The 13,717-nt window shown below is 37.6% G+C and overlaps 1 protein-coding gene across 1 annotated transcript; it reads left to right on the forward strand.

Annotated features, from left to right (window-relative positions):
- Window positions 1–70: 70 nt before the first annotated feature.
- On the forward strand, window positions 71–13,498 carry MCMDC2 (minichromosome maintenance domain containing 2). The gene is made up of 14 exons (XM_068672020.1): window positions 71–3,617; window positions 3,706–3,836; window positions 3,934–3,993; window positions 4,186–4,381; window positions 5,371–5,493; window positions 5,672–5,779; window positions 7,050–7,178; window positions 7,678–7,909; window positions 10,091–10,296; window positions 10,607–10,773; window positions 11,141–11,317; window positions 11,861–12,003; window positions 12,415–12,524; window positions 13,055–13,498. Exons 1-14 carry the CDS (start codon window positions 3,518–3,520, stop codon window positions 13,219–13,221), a joined length of 2,049 nt encoding a protein of 682 aa, XP_068528121.1. The 5' UTR covers window positions 71–3,517; the 3' UTR covers window positions 13,222–13,498.
- The last annotated feature ends 219 nt before the right edge of the window (window positions 13,499–13,717 follow it).

A 13,717-nucleotide genomic window follows, 5' to 3' on the forward strand; every position in this document is an offset into this window, starting at 1 on the left:
TGGTGAGGGGATCATGCCAAATATTTAAGCATTTTTCTCACTGGTATATAGCTTGAAACACTAATTATATTCCAAATCGATTGTACTTAAACATGCATAGCTACTTGTCCTTCTGTCTCCCATTTTGCACCATTTTTAAATCTTCACTTGATACTTGGAAGAAGTAATGTAAATTACGTTGGTAATTTTTAGAATGTGAAAAGTTATTGTATTTCTCGTAACATACACGTGTATGGACAAACTGATCGTTCTGATCAACTTCTGTTTAAGGAAAACTTTTAACAATGCAAAAATTGACCGCAGTTACAGCGTGTAAAAGCCTATTATGGTAGTATTATATATTACCTGTAAATAACAACTTATTTTTGTCTGTTACTTCAAAAAACGCTCTGTGGTTTTTTGTTCATAAATGCATTCAGTTAAATGCCTTGGTTTGAGAGAAGTCTGGTAAGACACAGGAGCAGCCAGAGTTAAGTGTTAGATAAATTTCAGTATCTAAATGGTTTCCTTTCTGATGAAGTAAGAACTAGCTAAGAGAACTACTACTTGTATTGCATCAAGATCAGTTAAAAATTGAGAATATCACGAACAATCGTCTGTCAAATCATAATTCTTCTGAAATTAATGTTATCAACAGCAAAAAAAAAAGTGGAAGCTAAAACAGGATTCTTTGCTTATTCCACTTCTCTTGCATAACGCTTGAGTAATGCTGAATAGTTGGTGTGTGAGGTGTGGGAAGAAGTCTGGGTAAAATATGAACGAATTAACATTGGAAGGGAAGGAAGGAAGGGGGACTATCATTTGTGGGAGTGGAGCAGTGCTCATTTCCCATAGTGCCACTGTAAAGTTTTGAGAAGTTTGGAAATAATCTATGCAGCTGTTCAGGATAGCAGTAACTAAATGAATCACATTCTTGCAGTTGTAATTGTTTGGCAGCAAGCCTTTTTTTTTTTTTCTTTTTTTCTTCTCTCCAATAGGCCTTTCTAATGGAGTAGAAGGGATAAATTGATTTGAAGAAAGGAAATACCCATTCTCATACTAAGCTTTTACTCTTCATACCCCTGAAATGATTCTGCAAGCTGCTGGAACAGCATTCTGCTTACCACAGGGAAATGTACTGCAACTTTTTTTTTTTTTTTTTTTACCTCTCACAACAAAGAAGTGCAGTACTGTAGAGAGATGACAAGGAAGGAGAATACTTCAGTGTGGCACATGCTGCACCCCTTCACTTGTCCTCTATTTCCATGATGCCTAGAGCTAGTCACCTGCTTGGGTTAAAAGATGTGGAGCTTATTTATTTTGCCTTTCTTGTCAAATGTATTGTTCCCCCCTTTTTTAAGATGACAATGGTAGTTATTGCTTGCTTAATTTGTTGCTTTTTTTTTTTTTTTTTCTTTCGGCAAGCTGTGCCTTTTTGGCTAAGTGTGAATGTGTCAACATTTCACTTCAAATACTTAGGTTCGTTTTGTTCCTTAGGTTCATTTTGTTCCTTCTGCTGTATTTCATATTGTGAAATGCCCCCGTTAGATCAGGACTCGCACAGGTAGAGTAACCAACAGTGTGCAAAACCAAGCAATAAAACCTCGTGCTACTTCCATAGGTCTTGTTGTGTACCTCTCTGCATTTCATGGTAATGCTTTGCAGAGATGACTGGATTTAAGGTGTGGTAGCCTCTTCACAGAAGGCAGAGTTGAAAAGGCAAGATTGGATGTGGTGCTTAAGGACATGATTTAGCAATATATTGGTAGTAGGGGGGTGGTTGCACCAGATGATCTCGAAGGTCTCTTCCAACCTTAATGATTCTATGAAATCTGAAATGATAGTAAAATCTGGATAGTAGAGCTGCAGGGAGCCTACAGAGGCATGACCTATGCCATTCCCTTCCTCAGGTGGCAACCAGTTGATAAAGGGAGGCAGGAGCAGTGGTGGTGCACGGTGGTTGGAAAAACATTAACTGAAATAAGACAAAGTTTTGTGGTGCAGTCTGGAGGGGTAAGTTTGCTTACGCTAAACACAGTAGACTCTGTAGTGTTTATTAATGATTGTTTTTAAAGCCATCCTGGGCTTTACTATTTATTTACTGTAGGGTCGGTGCGCGGTGCCTGCCAGAGCCGCGGCCGCCCTGAGGGGGCTCGGGCTCGGCGTTTCCCCCCTCAGCGGCCGCGGGAACTTTTCCCGCCCAGCGCCAACGGCTGCCGGGCTGAGGCGGGAGGGCGGCGCAGGCGGCCTCCTCCTGCCGCCGGGCTCCCCTCAGCGCCCCGCTCCTCCCGGGGGACAACTTGGGGCAGGGAGGGAGAGAAGGAATTGTCCTGAGGTGGTTTGGGACTCTGTTAGGTTTGAATCCCTTCGTGTGGGAGATTTTGAGGTATGGAGCAGCAATTGTGTGGGAGTAATCCCAAAGAAACTGAAAAAGAATCCCTAACATAAATTCTTCTTCAATTTGTGCTTAAAATTTGATACCTCAGGCCACTGCAACACATCTAGCCAGCCCACAAGGTGCGTTTCTCAGAGAAGTTTTACACAACAACCATAAGGGTGCACCGCAGGTACCCAGTTATTTCACTGACAAATATTGATCTGTCTGTACACCAACCCCCAGTTCTGTGGCTTCCTGCAGGTTATCGTTTGTAAACAAAGAGCTTTGCTTTCTCTTCAGCCTATAAATTCTGTGATTTTGTCCTGTGCCAAGTAGTTAAATCTATTTTTGAAGATTTAAGTGTGGCTTCACATTGGCCGTTTACAGAGAAGACAGATGATGCTTTTTGAAAGAAAATCTGTAAGGCAGTAAAATAGATGTGATAGAATACCACATTTTGGCCTTAGTTCTCCTTCTACAGTAAATTTGTAAGTGAAGTGCTTCATGTGGTGAGATTCTACTCTTAAAAATGCAGATATGGGAGTAATGCGCAATGAGAACAACACTGGTCATGGTCACCTTCCAGACCAAAACTCTAGTCCTGAAGGTTTTTTTCCATCAGAAATAAGAACTGATCTGTGTACACTGACAAACACAAGTGTGTGCAAGAGCTGTGCCTTAAATGAATGCTACAGGAGGTGACAGCAAACTGAGAAAGTCCGATTTAAGAAAAGATGTTGACTGGTTTCATACTTCCAACAACTATGACAGACAGCTTTCTCAGATAAAGCAGTTATTTAAGTCTTACTTTTGCTAGAATGATTATGCCTATGAATTACATAGGCAGGGCTAAATGCAGCCTTTAATTTGATGGGTTACGGGTCAGACAGTTAAATAATTCATTAATAAGAGAAGAAAAATACTAAAGCATTCTGTAAAAATTGACTTTGTGGGTGTAATATGCTTCAGCCATTGGAAAGAGCTTCCCATTTAATGGTAGTATTAAAAGTTTTAAAGAATAACATTGAAAAAAATACTCTAATTTTGTATGGCTTTGTTAACATATATCTTTATTATTATTTCAGCATGGCAAATTCTGACTTAATTTCTTTACAGCTTGTTCTCACATTTTGATTAAGAGTACAAAGATATTTTTGGAAAATGGAGGAAGAAATACAGAAAATGAAGGAAATTGGCCTTATTTACCTTGACAGAAGTGGTGGCCTTCAGAAATTCATGCACGATTGCAAAAAATATAACGGTATTGCTCACTCAGTAGATAATCTGTTAGCATTGATATTTATTGTTAAATAAACCTATTATTTTTAAAACACTTTTTGCTCCTGCAGACTCAAAACAAAGTTACGCTGTTTATCGTTTTGTTATTTCAATAAATCCTTCCGATATTGCTGAATTGGATGCAACTCTTGGAAACTACATTCTTCATAATCCCATAAAAGCTGCAGAGATTTTTCAGTCAGTAAGTGTATATTTGTGGTCAGAGATGACAAAAAATACATCTCTTTATATTTTAACTAGATTTTCCTTTCTAAAATAAAAATATTTTTGAATTACAGGTATGTTTTGTAGCTATTAAGACGTTATCATTAATAGAACAATTGCAGACAGAGGCTCAGGTGAGTCTGCATTATTTTCCCCCAATTAGATCTGAAATCTTTTAAGTGTAGTGAAGTATTTAAAAAATACTGAAATCTTTTTTTTTTTCTAGTAGCTATTTATATATGATGCATTTGTTCATGTAAATGGTGTTTATAAACAGCAGTTTGAAATTAAAATTATAGCATTAATGCAATTTTGTCTCTTGTTAGATTAGTATACTGCTGAAGCCAACACATTTACCGCCTTTACCAAGTTATGTTCTCAGTCTCTCTGCATTTCCATTTAACTACACATCTCATAGATTTTATATGTCTGAAGGAATAGTCATTGCAATGGGAATTGTAACAAAATATACGCAAGGAGCAAGATTTCTTTGTACTGAGGAAACCTGTCCGTTCTCTGAAGGTAGTAAAAAAAATGGAAATCAATACTATTTCAAAAGCTTTTTAATAATTTATATAGTTTATCAGATTAAAAATACAGCACGAGAGTCATTTTCCTATGCAGTCTTATGATGTAGACTTTTTTTAATGAGCACAGCATGATTTTTATTAATTGACAGCAGCAATGGACCTTGCCAGCAGCTGCTCAGCATTATTAAATGTTTTGTGAGTACAGCTATGCCAATAAGCCATTTTCTGATCCTGAAGATAGTTTATATGAGAAAAGGTACATTTCCAGTATAACTCAATGAATTCCCTGAAAGGAAAAAAAAAAAAAAAAAAAAAGTCTGTACCAGTAGAATACCTTTTTTTTTTTTTCTGTGTTCCTTCTGTGTATGTGCTTTTTTTAAATTATTATTTTTATTTATATAAAAAGACCATGTAACAGCATGCGTAAGTGACTGGCAGAAGCTTCTAGCAGATTTGCTGTAATGAAAGCTGATTTCTGTGGAACTACTTTATCTAATATTACTGATACATCTTTGCGGGATTAGGTCTTAAGTACTTTCAGGGCTGTGCTGTTTGCTTCTTCCTGTAACAGAGACCATAAAATTATAAAATAGAAGCTAAATCCCAAAGCTGGGCGACTGTAGAATAAATCATAATGATGTCTTTATGAGGGCACGTACTTGTAGTGAGGGATATACATATCCAATGTCATTTCCACACGATGCAGAAGCAGTCAGTCACTCCCTGCTGCCTGAAGTCAGGTCAGGCCGTTTTAGTTAGGAACGTGGAATAGGAAATCCTGCCATCTCGTGGTCAACCTACAGTAAGTGATACAGATCATTTTAGTTGAAGTGTAGTGTATGGAGTTATGCTTACCTGAAGAAACACAGGATGCTTGTAAATTTGGAATTTCATTCTCCAGTACTTTAACTATTTCTATACTTGATGTGAAATTTAAAATGAAAGCCATATCCTCCTTATAACATTTGGTAAATGTTTCAGGGTTTAGGTACATAAGAGTGCATCTGCCTGGAGCTACAGAATCTGCCACAGTGAGGAATGATTTTGTGTGCAGTTTATGTTCTTCACCCCTGCAAGAAGATATGAAGTTTAGAGTACTTGGTGGTAGGAAATATGTAGTTTTATTTTTAGATCTATTATTTCCCTGCTGCTGTTACACAGTAAGTAAACAAAATGGCTAAGGGGGGAAAAAAAGCTAGTCATCTACTAGTCATCTAAGAATAAAAAAAGCTCGGTACTGTTTTAAAGAGAACTAACCTCTTCCTTGCCTTTGTTTTGAAAGATAAACAAATAGTTGAAATGATTGATGCAAAAGTTCTTAATGCTTTAAAAGGATATTCCAACAATAAATCGCATTTTAGGATTCAGGCTTTCACAGTTTTCTTGAGAGGTAAGTGAATTTTAATTTCGAGGTTTGTCAGAAATGTTTTAGAACTGAATGTAGTAATTACTCGCATTTTTCTTACAGATCCATTTCTGTGGATAAAATGGTGGAAATTGTGATAATTCACACTGAGGTTCTTTCTCTAATAAACAGGGAGGGAGGGGGTAGCTAGGTGACTAAACAGCATGCACAGATGATTAAGAAATACACATAGCAAAACCGTTGTGTTCACTTTTATAACTACATTTAATTACAGTCCCCAGGCTGGTATCACGTTCTATCTGAAGCTTGTTTTTTCCTCCTTTCTACTTCCTTTGGTCATGCTGTTTTGCACTAATTTCATGTGTTTTTAACATCCTTCCTCAAAGTAGCTGTTTTCCGGATTCTGTCAGGACTTTTGGCCTCTACTACCACTGCCTTCCACTGCAAACATTAAATGATTTATGATGTGACTATCCAACTAATATCACTCCCAACTGTCATGCTTCCATTAATGTTCTTTAAACTAAAACAGCCACCATTATCCTTGATATGATGTCCGAAGTCTATAGAATCAGATAGTTCATTCCTTGAAAACTCACAGTAGCTCTGAGACCATAAGATATGCTTCAAACTGCAACTATTTATTTATTACTATGAAACAATCTATAGGAGGGAAACTGTGATCTACACGTGCATTAAAATTCCACAGATTTCAGTCATCAGTGAGGTCAGACGGAATCTCACAGACTGATTCGTGTTTGGTTGGGCGTAACTCTCACTTCCAAAAATAAATGTGACTTTTGGAAAAAAAAAAAAAATACACAAAAGTACAATGGTTCTCAAAGCTATGGCTGTGCGTCTTTTTGAAAGCTGTATGCTATGGATTTCTTTTTTTGTGTGCTTTTGGTTTTTTATGACATCTTATAGGACAGTAACTGATAATGGGGTCATCACAAGTTTGAGAGTAGGAATGTATACTTGCAAACAATTGTCCATTTTCCTTTCAATTTATTTCCAGAAATAAATAAATCATCCATTTTCTTCATCAGGAACCTACTTTTCCTCACCCAGCCTGCCTTCGTTACCTTTTGCACTAATTAATTAGAATTGCGTGCTTCATATGCTCCTAGTCCATTATGGTAAACCTGGAATCCAACTGTTTTCTGCAATTAAGTGATAAAAACGAAACCGGTCAGAATGTGAATAAAAGCTTTCTGACTGTGTCTTTAATATATATATATATTTTTTTCCTAAAACATCTTCAGGTTCCCCATATTTTATTTTTCATTTCCAGATGAACTGGCCAATCGAATGACAATAGGAAACCACTACAAGATTATAGGCATCCCAACCTGCGTACAAAATGGCCCACAAGCTACAGCATGTATAGAAGTCAGTAGCGTACAGCTCTGTAAACCAAACGGTAAGAAAGTCCCATTAAAAATGGACTAAAAAAGTAGAAAAACATTTTAGAACAAAACCCTGAGAACTGGTACAGTCCTCTATTGCCTAAGGGTCCTGATTACAAAACCATTGCGGGACCTTCCTCTTACAGTCTTAAATGTTCTCAGTCAGCTGAGATCTTCTGCCCCTTTCTCTTTCCATGCATGGGGAAATGACAGAATTATTTACTGCAGTTCAACTGCTCTTTTCCATCGCCATCTACTGGAAATCGTGCAGGAAACGGACCCAATACTTTATTTTGTTACTGCATGCTTATTCCATTGGTTTTAGTAGATTGTCTGCTACTTTTACAGCAGGAAAATTAATCCTATCAACTCTTTACATTCTGCATTTGTGCTTAATGTATAAAGATCTTAGTTCTTTGTAAGCTTCTGTACGAGGATTGGAATGGTGTCACGTTCTATTACATCTGCACAGCTCTATGAAGTGTTTGGTAATCTCTCCTTTGTTTCAATTAGGTCCTTCTTTTATCGGTGAAAATTTTAAGTATCTGCTCTCACTGACTTCAAATTCGTGCTGGAGGTTTACGGCCATGCTGGCCAATATCTTTGCTTCGCAAGTTGTTCCACCAGGCACTTACAACACTCTGAAACTCGTGGTATTGCTGAGTCTAGTACAGACGTGTGAAAAGGAGAGTGCTGATTACCTGGATCTGTTGGTTGTGACAAGCGACACCTTAGTGATTGATAGGTAAGGAGATTCCTCATTTCTTACATAAATTAAAAAGTATTTTTAAAGATAATAGGATTGGTCTTACATGAAAAGCAAAGACTATGTTTAAAATATACAGGGCTATGACTTGATAAAAATAACCATGAGACTTCTCTATTTCAAGTGATAAATCCAGAGCAGAACTTCACTATTTAAAAAAAACCCTTAACACTTGTAATTGTCTCAGTAAGCTTTTAAGACTAGCGTGGTTTAGCAAAGGTCAAACTAAACATTCTTCTAAAACCAAAACTGAAGGTTGCCCCCAGAAAGCTGGTGATGACAAAAGCAAAGGTCTCTACTTTTCAAATCCTGTGTCACTTTGAGCCTATTCATCACCAGCTATCAGCACTTTCTGCTAGTAAGCAACGAGTAAATCAGTTATTGTCCTGGTTTGCTTGGGATAGTTACTTTTCTTCACAGTGCCATGTTCTGGATTTAGGATGAAAATAGTGGTGATAACTCACTGATGTTTTAGCTGTTGCATGGGCAGTGCTTACAGCAACTCAGCCTCTTCTGCTGCTCGTGCTGCCCTGCGAGCAAGGATACTGGGAGAGCAGCAGGGGCTGGGAGGGGTGCAGCCAGGACAGCTGGCCCAGTGACCAAAGGGATGTCCCACACCATCTGACTGGGCGTTGGTCAGCTGGTGGTGAGCAGTTTCATTTAGCATCACTCCACCACCACCATCCCCTTTTGGTTGTTTTCTTTTTCTCCATTCCTTTTCTCCTTCTTTTCCCTATCCCTTTCTAAACATCTGTCTTTTCATCTAAACATCCTTCCAACTGCCTTGCCCTTTTGATTCTCTTCCCCCCCATCCAGCTGGGGAGCGTTAGGCACAGGAGTAGGCACATGGCTGTGTGATGCTTAGCTGCTTGCTGGGATTAAACCACAACAGATGCTTATATTTGTATCACTTTTTTTCCTAAGAACTATTCTGATAAAGTATTGAAAATCAGGTACATCATGACACACTGCTCATAAATCCAGCTGTTGTTGCCTTGAACAAACTGCTGTTCTGTATGTACATGTTTGTTTGTTCACCCCTTCACAGAGCTGTGAACCGCAAACACAAGTTGAATACAGCATCTCCACTCCACATGCTCAGCTTCTGACTTACTTGTGTTCATTTCAAAAGAGTGATGTTCTTCTCCAACCCAAAACAGGGCTTTGTTTTTACTTGTGGAAAAGCTCTTTGAAAGTGACGTGGATTTTATTTGTATCTGAGAGTTCTTCAACAAATGTATTAGGGCTTTTTGTTTTGGAAAAATGATGTTTTCTTAAGTTTACCATTTCAAAAGTTAACTGTAGAGATTAGTTTGAATTAAAAAAAAAAAAAAAAAAAAAGCAGGCAGCAAGATTTTTCCCCAGAAGGTCTGGGAGTAAGCTTTTATAAGAGAAATCATAGGAAATCAGGTTTTAAGAATCAAAACATGTTTAATATTTAAATGGTTGTATGCTGTAAATCTTGGTACTTTGTCATTTGTAGTTTGTATATGCACTTATTCTATTATAATTAGCCTGTCAACATAGACATTTCCTACATATTTATATTGGTATAATAGTCTATTTACTCCTACTTACTATTTTAATTAGTATTTTTATCCGATTTATCAATAGATGATGTCTCCTCTTTGACATCTTAAAATCATTAGGAGCCTTTGATTGTGGAACCAGACAGTTTGCAACCTTTGCGTGCCAAGGAATATAGTGTAGGGGTTGAAAAAGAAATCCTACACCTTCCTTTCTCAAAAAGAATTTGGGACACAACCCTGGCAGGCAGAGCTTGCAAGTTACCAGCCCCTTTGTTTCTCCCAGATGGCAAACTGCTAATCCTCTACTTCCCTCCAGAACAGGAATAGGAGTTAATATGGGTTGAATTAGAAGACATTGGCTTCCTAGGAAGTACTTCTATCAGAAGCCTCATATGTTAAATGAGTAAGAAACACAGACCTTTTTGCAGCTGTTGCAGAAAGCTTGGACTTCTACCTTTGTGTTTAAATGTACTTTAAACATTTAGTTTTGCTAGTGGCTTTATTTATTTTATTTATCCTTTTAAAGTAGATCTTCCTATATATAAATACTGTTACAAAGTATTAAGAACAGTATTTAAATTTTTAAAAACTGAACAATAATTCAACAATTTATGACTATTTCGTCCCCTAGGCTTCTGAATTACAGCATATGTCTTCTGCCCCGTGGCATACGACACCCATCCTCTAGTGACATCTTTCCTTCTGTATCCAAAGATAAACACGGAACCGGCAGTGCCAGTATTCAAGCTGGCAGCGTTCTGCTCGCTAAGGGGGGTATCTGTTACATAGGAGACTTAAGTACCTACAAAAAGGATAAACTGGAACTTCTACAATCTGGTAATTATTTCACATCTACTAACCAATGAGGGGACAGAATGAAACAAACATGCAAAATCAGGGCTAGGTTTGTTCCTCAGTTTATGGCCCTCAAATGCTGGGAAAAGTAGTTCTTTACTTTAAGAAGTCTCTAAGAAACAAGGGCAATGAAAGGCAACAAGAAATAACACCATCCTCAAAACTGGTGGTGTGGAAATGCCAAAACTCAATCATGACAATTGGTGAAATATAAAAATCTTGACTGTTTTCAGCTAGTGTGTTTGGAACTACATTTATAATTAGTTACCTGATGTATTTTGTCCTATCCTAGTTCTAGAGAGCAGGACAACAACACTGTTCATTCCTGGGAAGAAGTATGGAGAAGAGGCTGACCAACAAGTTACTATTCCAGTTCAGACCAATTTTTGGTCTTACGTAGATGTGGATTCTTCCTCAAAGAAACATACACTGAAGGACAGCTTCCTGATTGGGCAGATGGTAAAACATACATCCTGTTACAGCAGTAACTGAACCATGGCAGTCATCTGTGTTTATGCTCATTTCAACTTGAGAAATAATGAAAACAATCAATTTTTTTTAGTATTTCTCACGAAGTTACAACTTAAGTGACTGTCAGATTATCAAGTATCTTCTAAAATGAGCTAGTTTTCCCAAAAGTAGGCTTGTCTTTTATTCAGAATAGCTTTTGACAGCTACTACTGAAATCTACTATACTGCATCTTTTGCAGATAATTCACTAGCTAATCTTACAACACCCAGCATACAGATATCAGACATTACAGATTGAAAAAACTGCCATGTTTCTCCTAGTCAGCAGCCCAAAATAAACTTTCTTTCTCTTTAGGACTTGAGCTTGCTTCCACCTAATCTTCTGGATGGTTTTGGGCTTTTGTTATATGATGAATTTCCTTCATGTCGACTGTCTTTTCCTCTTGTGCATCATGTCCTGAAAAAAGCCATTAATCCTGAAGCCACCCTGTACAGAGTCTCACAGCAGTTCAGAACGCAGGACTATGAAGAGGTAACAAATATCTAATAATTCATAAATTCGTTATGCTTGGGGATACCATACTGTTTCTGGAATCACAAGGTTCTGTCCTGATACTCTGCTTATTCTTAAACCTGTCAACGCTCACCTCCTTCCCCTTCCCCCCACACCATATTCCCACTAGCAGTAATTAGGATCATTGGTAAATTTAGCTTCAGTTCTTTAAGAATTTCTTTAAAAGGGTCAGTATAATAAATTATTCAACTTAGTTTCTGAAAAACACACTAGGTTAACGCCTGTATGAGATCAGATCTCTAATACCTCCTTTTGACAAGAATAGTTTGCAGTCAGTTGTATGATATTTCACTCTAAATAAACTGTTAGTATCTCTAGTGTGATAAACAAGTACCAGATTACGATCTGAAACCCATCCTTATGCACAGCAGAATAGTGACAGGCATCTTTAGCAAAATTACTGGTGAAGTATGCTGCCTAAACTATATTACTGTGCCAGTGGTATGTTAAAAGGTAAATTCTTTATTTTCTAGTTACTTAATATCTGTACACTCTCTCTAGTTTATTTTGTTTGCTAAGAATCTCCATGTTGAAATGAGCTCAGAAGCAGAAAACCTCATTCAGGGCTACTATCTTGCGAGTCGCAGAGTGAGAAGAGATTCTATGCACGGATCAAACTTATCAGCATCTGCACTAAAACTTCTGTATGTCCTACTCCTCATGGAACAAGAAACACATCTAAGTTTCAAATGGGAATTGTGCTAACCAGCTTGGAAGTAAAAAAATCTAAACAAGAAACTTAAATTTCGGAATGTTCAAGTGTAAAGAATCTTACTTAACATTTGTCAATACAGTATTTGTTAATATAGTATTGATTTTGAAAAAAAAATTAGACATTAAAAAGTGATTCAAGAATTATTAAAGCTGTCTAGACAAACAAGAATGGGACTTAAATTATCACAGCTTTCTCTTGTGCAAGTGAAGAAATGCAAAGATGCTGTAAATGTAGCTTGTGATTCACAGAAGCATTTGAAATTGGGCAGCATTCATATAATAATGCATTCATTTCTGCACTATTTTAAAATATTTCTAACATACTTATATTCATCTCTTAGGATCTCCCTGTCTAAGGCTCATACGAAGCTAAGTTTAAGAAAGAAAGTACTTGAGGAAGATGCCTTGATTGCCATCTTGCTGCTCGAATCATCACTTACCCTAAAGCACGGTAAACGAGTCTTTAGTCTTAGGTATATCACTTTTGTATTTTGTCAGTTTGAAAAAGCATTTCTCAGTTGATTGCAGCAATAAAGGTAGTTCTTTTTAAGTGAAAGCCCAGAATTTCCACTGCTGAGAACTAAGATCAGGAAAAAGTCCTCCAGTTGATGTGCCTGGAGGGTCTCTGTGCTGCATGCCATTAGGCCTCAGGACAGCACAAAGCCTCCATCCTTTATGAGCGCGCATTAGAGACACCGCTCATCTGGAACTGCGTAATTCAGCCAGGGTAAACTGTAGCTATAGAGTTCACTCTCCCTGGGGAGAGAGAAAGTGTTCTCTTCGTTTATCAGTCACGTTTGTTCACGCATGAACTTGGCAGTGAGAAAAGAATGATGGTATATCACAAAAATGCTAACTTACAAGACTGTATTACTGAAGGAATCTCGGTCACAGCTTCCTCCTTCCCCTTCCTCTCCTTAACACCACTGGCAGAAGTTTGATCAAGTCTTTACTGTACATATTGATTTCTTCTTTGCTTAGGTAAGTCTGCATTATGCATAGAACCAAACGCTCTATTTCCCTTTGACCTCAGTAATGAAAACTCCCTGCACCAGAGAGATATTTACCTCCAGAAGTGCCACCATCACCTGCTCAAGTTTATCAGCGCATATGGCCCAGGAGGTCATGTTAACACTAACGAGGAGTGAAGTAAAGCCTGAAGCTCAACAACGTGAAACTTTTGTAGTTTTTCTTATTGCTTCTTTTCACATGTATTTTAAAATAGTAGTTTAAAAACATTACAACCACTTTTCTAGTGTAAGACGACTTAAATTATTATTCATGTACTATAAATTTTAAAATGTATTAAAAAAAAGTCACCCTACTACTTGATGGTTTGTCTTGCTTTTACACTATAGCAACAGTGTTGGAATACACTGTTGGTATGCTCCTACAATCTGGAAAAAAAGTATTTGCACTACATAACCTTAGAGAAAGACTGGAAGGGATAGAAGAACCCCCCAGGAAAGCAAAACAATAGCAGACCCAGTAGGTTGGCAGCTCAGTGGGCTTTAAGTCTAACTACCTCAGTGAAAAAACAAGTGTAAAAGGTGGAGTGGTAGATATATGCTCCTCCAGCTATGGACTTTCCTTTACTGTGTTTTCCTACTAAGGATGTAGCAGTAGGCATAGCACTGAGGAAGT

Source organism: Anas acuta, chromosome 2, assembly GCF_963932015.1.
Source record: "Anas acuta chromosome 2, bAnaAcu1.1, whole genome shotgun sequence".
Classification (NCBI taxonomy): Eukaryota; Metazoa; Chordata; class Aves; order Anseriformes; family Anatidae; genus Anas; species Anas acuta.

Excerpts from the sequence above, each read along its gene's own strand:
- MCMDC2 (XM_068672020.1), top strand. The coding sequence starts at position 3,518 with ATGGAGGAAGAAATACAGAAAATGAAGGAAATTGGCCTTATTTACCTT. Across the intron at positions 3,994-4,185 it reads AATTGCAGACAGAGGCTCAG|ATTAGTATACTGCTGAAGCC; the intron begins GTGAGTCTGCAT and ends GTCTCTTGTTAG. Across the intron at positions 10,297-10,606 it reads ACTGGAACTTCTACAATCTG|TTCTAGAGAGCAGGACAACA; the intron begins GTAATTATTTCA and ends GTCCTATCCTAG.